The sequence below is a fragment of the Gopherus evgoodei genome, chromosome 2 (genome assembly GCF_007399415.2).
Source record: "Gopherus evgoodei ecotype Sinaloan lineage chromosome 2, rGopEvg1_v1.p, whole genome shotgun sequence".
NCBI classification, from domain to species: domain Eukaryota; kingdom Metazoa; phylum Chordata; order Testudines; family Testudinidae; genus Gopherus; species Gopherus evgoodei.
The window spans coordinates 110,511,826-110,527,764 of NC_044323.1; the positions used below are offsets into that span (position 1 = coordinate 110,511,826).

General features: G+C 41.7%; 1 protein-coding gene across 1 annotated transcript in view; it reads left to right on the forward strand.

Moving 5' to 3' along the window:
* FHOD3 (formin homology 2 domain containing 3) overlaps positions 1 to 15,939 on the forward strand; it is a 645,976-nt gene that overhangs the window by 599,564 nt on the left and 30,473 nt on the right. Inside the window, 2 exon segments of the mRNA XM_030551482.1 lie at positions 10,130 to 10,153; positions 13,790 to 13,961. Coding sequence (XP_030407342.1) covers positions 10,130 to 10,153; positions 13,790 to 13,961 — 196 coding nt within the window.

Genomic DNA, 15,939 nt, shown 5'->3' on the forward strand with positions numbered 1-15,939 from the left:
AATGATAGATTACATATCACAGTTAGTAGTTCTGCAATTTCACATTTGAATTCTTTCAGAACTCTTGGGTGAATACCGTCAGGTCCTGGTGACTTATTACTGTTTATTTTATCAATTTGTTCTAAAACCTCCTCTAATGACACCTCAATCTGGGACATTTCCTCAGATTTGTCACCTAAAAAGAATGTCTCAGGTTTGGCAATCTCCCTCACATCCTCAGCCATGAAGACTGATGCAAAGAATTAATTTAGTTCCTCTGCAGTGGCCGCATCGTCCTTGAGTGCTCCTTTAGCATCTCAATTGTCCAGTGGCCCCACCTGTTTAGCAGGCTTCCTCCTTCTGATGTACTTAACAAAAAAAAAAATTGCTATTACTTTTTGAATCTTTGGCTAGCTGTTCTTCAAATTCTTTTTTTGGTCTGCCTAATTATATTTTTACACTTCATTTGTGAGAGTTTATGCTCCTTTCTGTTTTAGGCTTTAACTTCCACTTTTTAATGATGCCTTTTTGCTTCTCATGGCTTCTTTTACTTTCTGGTTTAGCCTTAGTGGCACTTTTTTGGTTCTCTTACTAGTTTTTTAATTTGAGGTATACATTTAAGTTGAGTCTCTATTATGGTGTCTTTAAAAAGTTTCCATGCGGCTTGCAGGGATTTCACTTTTGGGACTGTATCTTTTAATTTGTTTTACAAACTTCCTCATTTTTATATAGTTATTTTTTCTGAAATTAAATGCAATTATGGTTAGCTGCTGTGGTGTCCCCCCCCTCCCTGCCCCGTACCACAGAGATGTTAAATTTAATTATGTTATGGTCACTGTTACCAAGTGGTTCGACTATATTCACCTTTTGGACCAGATCCTGTGCTCCACTTAGGACTAAATCAAGATTGTCTATCCTCTTGTGAGTTTCAGGGTGCACTGCTCCAAGAAGCATTTAAGTTGTTAAGAAACTTTATCTCTGCATCCTGTCCTGAGGTGACATGTATACAGTTAATAAGGGAATAGTTGAAACCCCCTATTATTATTGAGTTTTTTATTTTTATAGCCTCTCTAATCTCCCATAGCATTTCACTGTCACTATCACCTTCCTGGTCAGGTGGGTGGTACTATATTCTTATTATTCAAGCATGGAATTACTATCTATCAAGATTTTATGGTACAGTTGGATTCATTTAAGATTTTTACTTCATTTAACTCCACATTTTCTTTCACATATAGTGCCACTCCCCCACTAGCATGACCTGGTCTATCCTTCCGATATATTTTGTACCCTGGTATTACTGTGTCCCATTGATTATCCTCATTCCACCAAGTTTCTGTGATGCCTATTATATCAATATCCTCACTTAATACAAGGCACTCAAGTTCACCCATCTTATTATTTAGACGTCTAGCATTTGTATATAAGGACTTTAAAAATAATTGTCACTTTTTAGCTATCTGCCAATACATGATGTAATTGAATGGAACTCTTTTTCATTTGACTGTTTTTCATCAGATGCTACCTATATTTTATCATTTTCCATCCTCTGCTCCTTACTAGGACATAGAGAATCTTCTGCCCAAACTATGGGCTCCTCCGTACCTTTCAGTTTTCCCCCATCCCTTAGTTTAAAAACTGTTCTATGACTTTTTTAACTTTAAGTGCCAGCTATCTGGTTCCATTTTGGTTTAGGTAGAGCCTATCCTTCCTGTATGGGCTCCCCCTTTTCCAGAAGGTTCCCCAGTTCCTAATAAATCTAAATCCTTCTCCGTACACCATCGTCTCATCCACCTATTGAGACCCCAACAGTTCTGCTTGTCTACCTGGCCCTGTGCATGGAACTGGAAGCATTTCAGAGAATGCCACCATGGAGGTCCTGGACTTCAGTCTCCTACCTAGCAGCCTAAATTTGGTCTCCAGGACTTCTCTACTACCTTTCCCTATGTCATTGGTACCTACATGTACCACAACCACCGGCTCCTCTCCAGCACAACACTCCTCTGTTTAAGGAGATTGCTTATGTGGGCATATGGGTGAATCAAGGACTTCCTGTGATCTACATGTATAGGAATTATCCATTTAAATGTAGTCAAGTAAAGTTGCCGTAATTTTCCCCCACTCAGTTGTGGCACATGGTAAAATGTTTAGCTAATCTAATTCCAACAACCCCCCCCCCAAAAAAAATTCGTTAACTCACATGATATTATTGCTAACTTTAGTTTTTCTGATTAGTTTATATTTCTGTGCATTGAAGGGAAAAGATATGGCTGCTATGCATAGCAAATATACACCTAGTAATGGAATATTCATTTCAAATTTTGCAGATGATAAAAAGTTATTCAAAATAGTTAAGTCCAAAGCTGACTGTGAAGAGTTACAGGAGGTTTCACAAAACTAGCTGACTGGGCAACAAAATGGCAGATGAAATTCAACATTGATAAGTGCACAGTAATGCACATTGGAAAAAATAATCCCAGCTACACATATATAATGATAGGTTCTAAATTAGCTGTTACCACTCAAGAAAGACATCTTGGAGTCATCATGGATAAAAATGGTCAGGGATGGAGTATCCATCATGACCCTTGGTAAATTTTTCCAATGTTTAATTACATTCACTGTTAATTTTTTGCCTTATTTCCCGTCTGAATTTGTCTAGCTTCAGTTTCCATTCATTGGATTGTGCTGAATCTTTTTCTGCTAGATTGAAGAGCCTATTATTAAATATTTGCTCCCAATGTAGGGACCTGCAGAGCAGTGTTTCTCAAACTGGGGTTCCCGCTTGTATAGGGAAAGCCCCTGGTGGGCCGAGCCAGTTTGTTTACCTGCCCAGTCCATAGGTCCAGACGATGGTGGCTCCCACTGGCTGCGGTTCACTGCTCCAGGCCAATGAGGGCTGCTGAAGGTGGCACGGGCCGAGGGACATACTGGGACATACCAAATACAGAGGTGAAATAATCACTTTGTTCCACTCGAGATTCCACTGTTTATGCATCCCAGGATTTCAATAGTTCTTTTGGCTACAGTGTGACACTGGGAGCTCATGTTCAGCTGAATAACCACCGCAAACCCCAAACCTTCCCAGGATAGAGTCCCCCATCTTATCACTGTGGCCTACATGAATACCAAGAAAATGTAACCTTTCTGATTCTAGAAAGAAAATACATATCCCTTTATTTTTTAAACCCACTCAACCAAAATTAGTCTTGAAGGGCGTAGGGTCAATCCTGCTGACGTTTTTGGATGCAGAACTCCCATAGACTTCAGTGGAGTTATTACACGGAAGGGGCTTTAGTTCTGAGAAACAGACTCCCACTTTTTATATTACCGTTTCACTTTTACAGACCTTTGCTCCTGACTTCTCTAGGTCACTCATAGTGAAATGAGTTTGGTATTGTTAATGTAATTCCCAATAGATCAGGGGTCGGCAACCTAAGGCACGTGTGGCAAAGGTGGCACACGAGCCAATTTTTTTGATGGCATGCGGCGCAGGCTGAGCCGCTCAGCCCGCCACTGCTCTGGGGTTCTGGCTGCTGGCCCCTTGCCAGCCAGGGTCCCGCCGCCGGTCCCACTCAGCGCCTGCTGCCGGCCTGGGTGAAGGAACCCCAGACTGGCAGTGGGCTGAGACCCCGGCTGGCAGGAGCCGCTGGCCAAAACCCCAGAGCGGTAGCAGCGGGCTGAGTCACTCAGTCGCTGTTCTGGGGTTCCGGCTGCTGGCCCCTTGCCAGCCATGGTCCCCGCCGCAGCCCTATTCACCTTGCTTCCAGTTGGAGTTCCCGCACAGGCCCCCTGCCAGACAGGGTCCAGGCCTCCGTACCAGCTGCCAGCTCCACTGTCCTCAGCTGCCGATCTAGGATTCCAGCCGGTTAACAACTGATCACTCAGAAGCCTGTGTGCAGCTTAAAGTATCCAAATACGCACCAAACTCAGCAAGGAAAAGCAAGGGCAAGGATCACACTAAACTGATAAGATCTGCATTTTAATTTAATTTTAAATAAAGCTTTTGAAACATTTTGAAAACCTTGTTTACTTTTATATATAACAGTAGTTTGGTTATATATTACAGACTTTTATAGAGAGACCTTCTAAAACACGTTAAAATGTATTACTGGCACGCGAAGCCTTAAATTAGAGTGTATACTTAAAGACCTGGCACACCACTGCTGAAAGGTTGCTGACCCCTGCAACAGATTTGTCTTACATATGAAAAGAATAAAAATGGAAGAATGGCGCATTGTCACAGTTACATGGGGAAGTTGCCTGCACCACTGCACTGCCATCACTACGCTGCAGCTGGATTGCAATATATGTAGACATACTCAAAATGGCTTTAATCTAGCTAGTTCAGCTGCCAGTAGCAGTGGAGCTGCGGCAGCACGGACTTGAACATGGACTAGCCGCTCATATATGTACCCAGAATCCGAGGTGGGCTTGTACAACCTGTGTGGAAGCCTGTGCTTCCATAGCTTCGCTTTGCTGCTATTAATACTCGTACTAGCTAGATTAATTCTATCTTGGGTATGTCGACACATGCTACAATCAGCCTTCTTCCCACACTTGATTGCAGTGTAGAAATAATCCTGTCTGCCTTTAGCTACTGATATCAGTTACGCACTTTCAGAAACAACACGATTCACTGAAAAATAAGCAGGAAAGATAAGAAAGAAATGCAGTTATACACATTGAATAGTAGATAATAAAAGAATCTGTCCCCCAGAATTATGCAGCTGTCTTTTGTAGAGTACCTTAGAGTTTCTATTCCGAAACCTCTATTTAATAGAAATAATATTTAAATATGACAAAATCCCCACCGCACGAATCCTAGAGTGATTTTTTTTTTAAATGGTCTCCTGAAATTGTGTGATGGCGTGTAAACTTGATAGAAAAGTTGAATCCCTAGGATTTGAACTGGAGAGCCTTTCAGCCTTAAAAGCCAGAGCTCATGCACAAAGAAAGCTAGCCGAGATGCATCCTAGCATTCTTCCAGTACTGTTTAGTAATGTTACTTTTGTTAACATTTTCCTAATTCAAAAACATTTCTCAATATATTTAACCATTAAAGAAAGAAGAAAGAAAAGAAGGAAAATTCCCATCTGGTTAATCTTTGATCTAGGAGATTTGAGTAATTCACTTGCTACTTTAACTCTTATCCTTAGTAACTGTAGGGCTGCATTCTGGCCCAGACTGTGCATTCACATAGGGACAGAGATTTGGTATGGGCTTATAGGGATCACAGGTGTTGTACAAACTGCTTACTCTCTTCCACCCAAAGCAGGTGGGAGAGGAATGGACAGAACTTTGATTCTGTCCCTCTCAGTACACATTGGCTACTGGAACTGAGCAGGCATGGTGGGGTGAGGGGTAGTAGTCTATTGCTGATATAAGCCATCAGCAAATCACTTCTCCCTGGAGCAAATCGGGGAGCAAGAAGGAAATTGTCTTCTGGAGCCTGGAATGCTCCTGCTATCACAATCTAACCCTTGTATAATAAATAAACTGCACAAAGCCTGGATTGCTTTCTTACTCTGGAAAATGCACTTAGCATTGTCCTCTGTCCCTTTTCCTTCCTTTGAATGCCTCTCACAGATTACTTTGTGTGTTTGCTTCATTTTTCCCCTTCCTTTCATTTTTCTCATCATTTTGTGTATGGATTAATATACAGATATGCTCTTACTTCCCAAGATGCTTCTATGGTTTTCTGGGTTTTTTTTATTCACAAGAACTCTGCATAGCTATTTTTCAGAGGAATTCGTTTTCCCTGGGATTGCAGAAAAAAAAATCTATCATAATGCAAATAACAAAATGAACATACCTGCTGAGGTCCCACTGCAAAATGTCTGGCTGCATTTCAGTGCCACTATGCCCAAAGGAAAACAAACAGCTCACTCTCAACCAAACATACCCTTAAAAAGTAATGTTAATGTGCTTCTCAGCACTCTCATGCAGCTAATCTTGTCATGTAGAGCTTGCTGAAAACTAGATGAGTGCCAAAACAAATGAGGCTTTCCTATTTAATGATGAATGTTTTTGGAACAAAATGTTTCAATTCCAGACAAAATCATTACTGAACTGGAGATAACATAAGAAAATATGTATTAATAACTTGCAGGGGGTGGGGGATTAATGGAACAGTGTATTTTTTAAAAACACATCCAAAAACCTGGAAATTCAGTGTTTGCATTTTACAAATATTAATAAAATAAATAAATGCCCTCCTATGTTACCACTCTGAGAACACTTCATATGAGATAGGTGTGGAGAACTAGGGAATATCTGTATTATTTTTCATGAAGGGGAGTGGTGTGTTTGTGTGATCTGTTACTTGCAATGGAGCTAAATCAAAGAGGTGGTTAAAAGGACCAAACAGGAATGGCAAAACAATAACAGGGATGAGTCCTGGAGGGAACAATGGAGAAACTGTTAACTGGGAATGTGATTCCATCTGGGTTTAATCTTCCCAACACTAAGGATACATCTATACTACCTGCCGGATCGGCAGGTAGCGTTCAATGTATCAGGAATCGATTTATCGCATCTCGTCTGGATGCGATAAATCGATCCGCTAATCGACGCCCATACACCACCTCAGCAGGAGTAAGCGGAGTTGACAGAGGAGCTGCGCCAGTCTACTTGCCGCTGTGAGGACGGCCAGGTAAGTCGAACTAAGATACTTCGACTTCAGCTACGCAAAGTTGCATACCTTAGTTCGAAACCCCCACCACCACCACCACTACCCTGCTAGTGTAGCCCAGGCCTAAGTGTAGAATCAAAGGAGGACACTAAAACATTTGAGGACCCTGGGCCTAGAAAAGGGAGAGGGGTCAGGTGAGCTGAGAGAGGCTTTCCAGAGAGTGTCAGTGAGCACTGACAAGGATGCAAGGAGACGCCCAGACTGACTGAGAATCAGCGTCTATAGCTCACAGATTACAGCATGGTGCTGAAGAGAAAGGGGCACCAAGGCTAAGTCATGTCTCCCAAGAGGCTTGAGGGGAACACTAAGTATAGGCTCCCAAAGGAAAACTCCTATAGGCACCAAGCCCATTGAGTCTGCTAGATATCCTTGTTGGCAACCAGAGGGGTGTAGTCTGTAGACTCAGTCAGAGAGTGGTTGGACTGCATGGTCCAATCCCAAAGAGAAGTGGAGGCATGGGTCTGTCACTGGAAAGGGATCTCAGAAGGAGCATTCTACCCAGGAGCCATGACTCATGTGGACCATATGAAAAAATTTCCTGAAATTAGGCAGGGTCAACACTTGATACACTGCTGATTGGGCCTAAACTCCACAAATTTAAGGAAATCTTAAAATTCATATACTGTGGTTGCAAACTTCATAAACTACGTCCACCATGGTTTGTGTAGCCTAAATGCAGGACTACACTAGGTTTAAATGTCTGCAGCACACAATCTAGGTGGTGAGGGATTAATATGTTTCTATGATTTCCAGTGCCTAATGTCAGGGAGTTAGTTAGGGCCTCAGTCCATCAAAGCACTTAAAGTATGTGTTTTATGTGAACCTGTTTAAAATTAAGCACTTGTTTGGGTGCTTTGTTAACTGGGGCCTAAATTAGGAAGTCTCAGCTAGCAGCTGAGTAGGTTTCTTACTTTTATGTAAAGTGTAATTATTGTTGTTAGACTATCCTACTTATATAGCATCCAAAAATCTCAAAGTGCTTTATAAATGTCCGTGGTTTTAGTTTCACAACATCACTGCATGGTAACCAGGTGTCACTGTAAATAAACCACAGATGGATTAAGAAACTTGCCCAAGTTCCAAAAGGAAATCTCTGGCAGAGGCAAGCGTAAATTCCAGATCTCCAAACTGTCAGTCCTATGCTTGAACCACGAGACCATCCTTCATCTCTTAAGAGTCACTGTGATGTTGTTGGTGCTGTTGTCTAAGGGAGAGTGAATTGAATCTAGTTTCTTTGGTCAAATAGGTGGTGAATGATATACACATTTGTATGTCCAATTTAATCCAGTTTGTATGTCCATTGTAGCTGGGGCTGTGCAGCTCAAGATCTCAGTTTTGAAGTATGATGGCTAATATTCATCTCATGTTTTTGGGCAGGGGTGGGAGTGTGTGGATGGGAACGCACAGGCAGAGTTAAGGTTGTTTGGGAAGGGCATTAACTCCACTTTTTTTTGTATTTTCCAACATTTAGAGGTTTCTTTCAAACGTAAACTTTGAATTTCCTGGCTTCCAGACATTTGTGTTTTTTAGAGATACAGAAGAGATCCAAGCTCTAAGCAAAAAGATACAGTGGTTCAGAAGCCACCCTCTTATGATGGCAAAAGGTAGAGAAAATGAGCCACCGAGAAACCAATCACTAAGTAGGGAGAAGGAGTAGCCAGGCTCTCTTCCAGTTCCTCTCCCTGTTATGAACATGGGAAAAGAGGAGAGAATGCCAATGATTGTTAACCTAGGAAGGGGAAAAACAGGTAGCCTTCTTCCGATCAGCTGGGAGGAGTGTGACACAGACCCCTGTAGCATAGGATCCCCTGTTCTTTGCAAACATCTTGCACCTCAGATCTGACAAAACTCATACATCATATTAATCCATAAAGAGTAATATGTAAGGTATCTACAGAGAGCTCATCAAAATTCATAATCATTTTGAGATGTAAGTATGAGTAATAGTTAAGGAATAAAGTTTCTATATTTAAAGAATGCTTTATGGATCAGGAGTAGAAGTTAGTCACCAAGAGTTAATGTGTCTCAGTGATGGCCCATTCAGGCAAGGGAGAGTTATCACCTCATTCTGCTTGGTCAGTGATGCAATGTAAGGTTCAATCGTTTGGCCTTATGCAATACTGAAACTCTGAGTGAGAAACCATCAGAGACAACGACAAACAATCGAAAAACTTAAAGGCAAAATAGAAACTTTACAGCAAACCAGGGGTTTTCCCTATCTGTGAATAGAAACAAAAGGCTGTTTTCAGTATAACACAGAGGAGAGAGAGGCACTCAATGTCCATTCACTGAGAAAACCCATTGGGAGCAAGGGGGTTTTCATAAACATTTGGATCCTTGTTAAACCAGCCAGATCTGCAGTAGACTGAACTTTGGGGAAAATCTGCCTTTTTGCATAGGGGAGGTAACTATTGATAAGTGTAGACCTAGGTTCGAGTTTAATGATATTATTTTTGTGTTGTAATCACTTGGTTTCATCAGTTTCTCCCATTTCTAGTTACATCTGTATTCTTTCTTAAACAGGCCTGCTTTTGTTTTATCGTAAGTGCCCACAAGTGCCATGTGGTTTGCAGAATTGGTGGGTTACGGTAAAACTGGTAAATTAGGGTACACTGCTTCTTTGGGGGCAGAGGATCTGGAATTTCTGAGAGGAGCCAGCATCAGGGGCTGGATATCACAGGGTTACAATTCAAAGGGGAGTCGGATTCTAGGGTGCATCTATTGTTAACCTACAAGGTAAAGAAAAGGGTGACATAACCCAGAGGAGAGGGCTTGGGTGGCTAACAGGCTGGTGGTGTCAGGGAGCTAACACCCAGCTAAGCACAAGCAAGTCTCTCACAATGGAGGCATGAGAGGTAACAAGGTGACTCACAGTCATGGGTGTTCGAGAAACATCACTGGGAGGGAAAGGAAGAGAGAGCTTCCATCTCACTAGCAAGTGGGTAACGGGCTAAGAGAGAGAAGCCAGAGCCAACCATACAGCCTGTCTTTCCATTATTTGGGATAACAAGAGAGCCCTCCACCTCCTTCCATGCTCTTCCAGGGGAGAGCTGCTTTATGATTCCATTGGAGCAGAAGGATGCATAGTGTCATATAACACCACAATTTGAGGGAAACAAAAAATGGAAGGGTTATAGGGCATGGCCTTACTTTGGAATTTGTCTGAGAGAAAGCAGCAGACAACTCTACTTAACACTTTGCCTTGGTTTTATTGCCAGTTCTATTTGGGTGCATAGATGAGTAAATACATTGCCTTTTCTGTAGAAAATAACGGCATCCATTAATTTTTCTTTACTAAAAGGAAGCAGCAAGTTGATTGCCATAGGAAGTACTTCTTTATCTACCTTCATTTACAGATCATCTTGTCGTTGCTTAAATACCATGCTTTGATCATACTATATTTCCTAAATATTGCTTTTTGTCCTTCTCTGTCCTGTCCTTCGTCTCCCCTGATAGACAGATGAAGAGGAGGATGTAGAGGTATGGTTCTTTGAAAGAGCATGTCATTTCCACATCCCGTGTGCTGTGAGATCTAATTCTAACACAAATATTATGGAATGCTCAAGTCCATTAGCTCAACTGGAACCATGCACTGTGACTTTCATTCTTATGGCTATTTGGCTCTATCATAAGATTGTTTATAAAGTAGCTTTAACCATGAGTTTAAGTGTTCTCCTATAAATCCTGATTTGGAGCCTTAATTACCTGAAACTTCCTTTCTCCAGTTCCCAAAATCATTAATTAAGTTGATAATTCCCTTAACTATGCAAAACTTCAATAATCTGAGTATCGTGGAGAAAATTTTGGATGAAGGTTCCCAGGACAATGGGATAATCTATGATGTGCTGTCTATGCACAAATCTTTATTTTATGAGCAGTTCAAATATCTGTCTATAGAGATGCAAAACAAAATTTTGCAACATCTGCATGTGAATCCCAATGAACTGAACAATGGAATAGTTTGTGAACTTCTTAAAATTCCTCTTAATACATGAGTCTGCAATTAAATGAATAAATAAATTACCAGCTGACATACCTGCTGTATTCCCAGGGGAACAGTCTATTGTTATGGACAGCATCTCATTGTGTAATGCATTCTTTGTTCAAAAATAGCTCACTCATCCAGTTCAACTAACCAAGCAATTTGATTGGCTGAATGCCCAGTGCTTCTAACTACAGTGATTTGCACAAGGGGCTAGTCTTTGAGGATAAGCAAAGCATCGGCATTTGAAAATGAAAGATATGTAGGAAGCTACTTATCTGGGACCTCTTCTTCCCCAAAGATTATAACTTAATGTCTGGGTAGGGCAGAACATGAGGAATCACCCAGGGAATGATGATTTGAACCCATTAGATGGAAAAATATGTGCTATTGAATTAACATTTGTGAAAAAATATTTGACTAATGTGTGTATTCTAACTAATGTTTATGTGATGATAGTTTCCTTTGGTTTTTCTGTGACATTTTGTATCTGTTATCTTTTCAACTTACTGTCAATATTATTTTTAAACCACGACTGGCATGCACTGCAGTAGAAGTTTATCACTAAAATTTTTCTAAACTTTATTTTCACATATGAGACTCTAGCACTTAAATATTTTCTTCCTCCAAATGAGGCAAACTGATATTTTTGAACAAATTCTAGGCATGCACCATCAGCAGTATATCTCAATATATTTACCTCACTGCTTTGATCATTGCTTTGTTATTTGGTTAATTTACAGATCTAATCTGATAAATCATTTTGTTTAATTAGTATCACTCTCCCAGTAATTTCCAGATCAAATATTTTCAACATACAGGTAAAACAATGGGGTTTTCCTAACACCCAGTCCTGCAAACTCAACGTAGACTCTGAGAGTCAAGCTGGGTTCTTTTCTTCTAAAGCATCATCACCAGTAATAAAGGCTCTGTGGATTTTCTTGAGTGGAACTGATTGGCCTTATAATAGGAAATTAATAAACAATCCTCTTTATGATGCAAAAGGAGGAGTAACATTCAACACACTTTCTCATATCTGTGTTATGTCTGCAGGGCTAACAGGAGTGAGGAGAAATTTAAAAAATATTTTAGCCCCTGGTGCTTGCAGATATGACTCTAAATACAACACTGGGGCAGATCTGTTGAGTAACAAGTTACCATTTTTATGTAATCACTTTTCAGAGTAGGAACATATCTTAAATATTCTTTCTGGCAGTAAGAACCATGACAGTAAGTGGCACATTTTAACTTTAACATCCATAGGCTGAAATAGAAATATAACATGCACCTCCTCTGAAAACATCATGCTCCCTTAAAAATATTTTCCTCTGCAGAAGTTCTTAGAGATCATCTGATCCTGCTGTATGTCATCTCGCTTCAATCCTAGACAGGTTTCTTCTGTAACTGATGAAACCTCAGCTTACTGTCCCATTACTTTGTATTATATATGAGCAGCTAATTTAGAAACTGTTTCTTAATGTTGTCTTGGTAATACAGAAATCATACACAGATTGGGTGAGTGAAGGGCAGATTCCACAATCAGTTTAAGGTTTTGTTTGTTCTTCTTACTGCCGCCTGCAAGTTTTGTGCTCCAGCCATGAAATTATTTGGCAGCATTTTTTCAGTGTTTTTCTTAATGTATTTTTAACTTACTGTAGTTAGTTGCTATTAGAACCGCTTGACTGTTATCTGTAGATATGCAGGGCAGGAGTAGAGGGGGGAGGTTAGAGACTGCAGGAAAATGTCTCCTTTCATGGACAGTGAAACTACTTCTGCTCTGCCAAGTTACCCATAGTTGATGCTACAGAACAAACTAACCTACTCCTTACTTAGCTAACTTGATTCATCTAGTGTGCCCATCACTGTGGTATTTCAGTCCCAATGGCAGGCCCTTACCCAAGGTCACACAGCAGGTCTTTGTTTCACACCCTGTGCTCTGATGGAAAAGGTGAAGACTAAAGTCCATACTTATGCCTAGTTTTTTTGAAGATTTTATATACACCTGGATATTCCCTTGTCCTTGTGTTCTCTTGGAGAGAAGTTAATATTGCCCCACTCTTTTGAGCCTACCTGTACTACAAATGAGTCCAGGCAGGCAAGGATTCTGATTATGTGTCTACTGTTCAGTGTGTGATGTGTGGCATATTTTCTTTACTAGTTTCATTCTTTAGAACTAAATAACTTCAATAAAGAAATTAGAACCTCTCTGATCACACACCCCTAGTTGTCACTTATCACCCCACACTGGAACAACTACAACCCATGCTCCATGGGGACCCCATTATGAGGGAACTCTTTCATGGTTCCCTTCTTCTGGCTTTCAAACAACCCTCCAGTCTCTCCAAACTTATTATTAGAAGCAAGCTCCCCACAACCAGGACACACCAACTCAAAATAGGCCCTGACTCTGCCAGAACAACAGATGCAAAACCTGAAAACATATTTCTGTTGCCACAATGATCAACACCCTCCACAACACACCTTTCAAGGTACAGAGGTCCTACATATACCAATCACAGCATGTAATGTACCTCATCCCGTGCATTAAATGCCTCAATAGCCACTGTATGGGTAAAGCCAGACAATCACTATGCTCTCAAATGAACTCACAGGAAGATGATAAAAGACAAAAGCACCCTATCACCTGTGGGTGAACACTTTTCTCACTCTGCAGCTGACCTGTCACTCCTCATCCTCAAGGGAAACCTGCACAATGATTTTAAAAACAAGCCTGGGAACTTAAATTGATAATTGTGCTATACACTAAAAATCATGGACTGAACAGAGACACTAGATTGAAGGTTTATTATAACAATCTGTAGCCCCACTAATAACCACCTCCAGCTGCTACTCCCCCCCCTCTTTGCTCCTTATGACTGGAGCAGTGTTAAAGGGCCACTTCATATTGTATGATCCCTTGAAATATTTGTTAACAACTTATGCTAAATTATCTGTTCCATCTTGTAATTACCTGTGACTCTCTGTGTATCTTTCCTAGACCTGAAGAACTCTGTATAGGCTCAAAAGCTTCTCGCTCAGCAACAGACTTTGGTCCAGTAAAAGATATTATCTCACCCACCTTGGCTCTCTAACTTAGTTCGTGTCAATTAAACAAATTCTTTTTCTTTCTGCAGTCTGGAAAGTTCTCCAGCAACTCTACCCCATCTCAGAGCCAGCCAGAGGGTCTGCAGTATGCTGAAGATGCAGCAGAGCATGAGAACATGAAGGCTGTGCTGAAGACCTCCTCTGTCAGTGGGGAAAGCACCACTGCACTAGGTGTTCGCACTCGAAGCAGAGCCAGCAGAGGTAAACGCTGTGCTTTTATTTTCTCAACTCCCTTTGGGCATTCTCGTTATTTATTGTGTGTACTACAGTAAGACGTTGAGGTCATGCCACCATAGTGGGGGGCTGCCAATCTAAATAGTCAAAAGAGAAAAAGCAATTTTTGTTATCCCCCCACCCCTGTTTTATAAATGAGGCACAGACCCATGGAGTGGTTTGCCTAAGATCAGGCAGGTGAGCAGTAGCTGAGACAGTTGGAGTTGCAATAAGAAATAATGACCACTTAAACTTTTCACACGCACCCCTTCCTTCATGAGCCTGGCTCCCCTTTAAGCCGCAATTTGTATTCTTCTGATCACTTTTTATTATGAAATATAGATGAGGTCAACATAATTTTTTCCAATTCAAGCACGTTGAAAGTAGCCATTTGGCCACAAACTGTTGCTTAAAGGGCATCAAATCTCATGAGGAATGGTGGGGAAAGAGGAGGAGGATTTACAAAGTTCTTGAAGGAATAAAAGAGATTATAAATGTATAAACATTTCCCTGCTATTTGATTTATCCTACTGCACAGAACTGCTGTTTGTTGTGGACACATGAGTCTACACCAGGGGTGGGAAAACTTTTTGGCCCGAGGGCCACATCAAGGTTAAAAACTGTATGGAGGGCCAGGGAGGGAAGGCTGTGCCTCCCCAAATAACCTGGCCCCCTCCCCCTCCCACTTTCCACCCCATGACTGCCCCCCTCAGAACTCCCGACCCATCCAACCCCCCTCCCCGCTCCTTGTTCCCTGACTGCCCCTTCTCAGGACCCCCCCCCAAAAAAAACAACCTCCCCAGGATCCCACCCCCTATCCAACCCCTGATCCCTGACTGCCCTGACCCCTATCCACACCCCCACCCCCTGACAGGTCCCCTGGGACTCCTACGCCTATCCAACCCCACCGGTTCCCCATCTCCTGACCACCACCCCAAAACCTGCACCCTATCCAACTGCTCCCTGTCTCCTGACTTCTCCCCAGGACCTCCTGCTCCCCACCCCCTTACCATGGTGGAGCCAGCCACGCTGCTGTGCTGCCTGGCAAGGTGAGGCTGTGGGGGAGGGGCCAAGGACTAGCCTTCCAGGCTGGGAGCTCAGGGGCCAGGCAGGACAGTCCCACGCATGGGCCATAGTTTGCCCACCTCTGGTCTACACCATATATACAAGCTCAGTGTTGTTTTTTAAAACTGATTTTAAAAAAATGAAATGAAAGATGAAGAATCAGTCACACCAATCACGTAAAATCATTCCACAGTGAACACTAGTACTCTGTGGGTAAAGCATAATGCACTCAAGGTTTGTATCAGTCCCAGATGAATGTACACATTGATATCACTTAGTGCCATAGTCTGGTGATACCATAGGTCTGGTGATACCAGCTGGTAAAGAGAGAGCAGATTGGGGGCAGGTCATTTACCTTCTATAAGTAGTCATGGATGTGCTCGCAACTCAACAGCTCTTTCTTCTCCCTTTGAAGACAACAGTTGTCAAGTGTCAGCATGGTTCAGTTCTGAAAACTGAATCCTGAGAAATCAAATGTTGTCCCAGGCTACTGTGCGCAGACCCAATATTCTGACAGAGGAGTTCAGTAGTACAACCATCTCTGGCAATGAGATATCTTCATGTCTTCTGCATCATGTGATCCACTGGGATCTCTAGTCATAAGAAGAGCAGCACTTCCTTGCTGCTGAAGCATTTCGCAGATAGTGGGCCCATTAACTCATTTTCCGTTCACATTTTTTCTTACATCTGTGGTTTATCAATTAATCAATCTGGTATCAGAGGGATAGCCATGTTACTCTGGATCTGTAAAAGCAGCAAAGAGTCCTGTGGCACCTTATAGACTAACAGACATTTTGGAGCATGAGTTTTCATGGGTGAATACCCATTTCGTCGGATGCATGTAGTGGAAATTTCCAGGGGCAGGTGTATATATATGCAAGCAAGAAGCAGGCTAGAGATA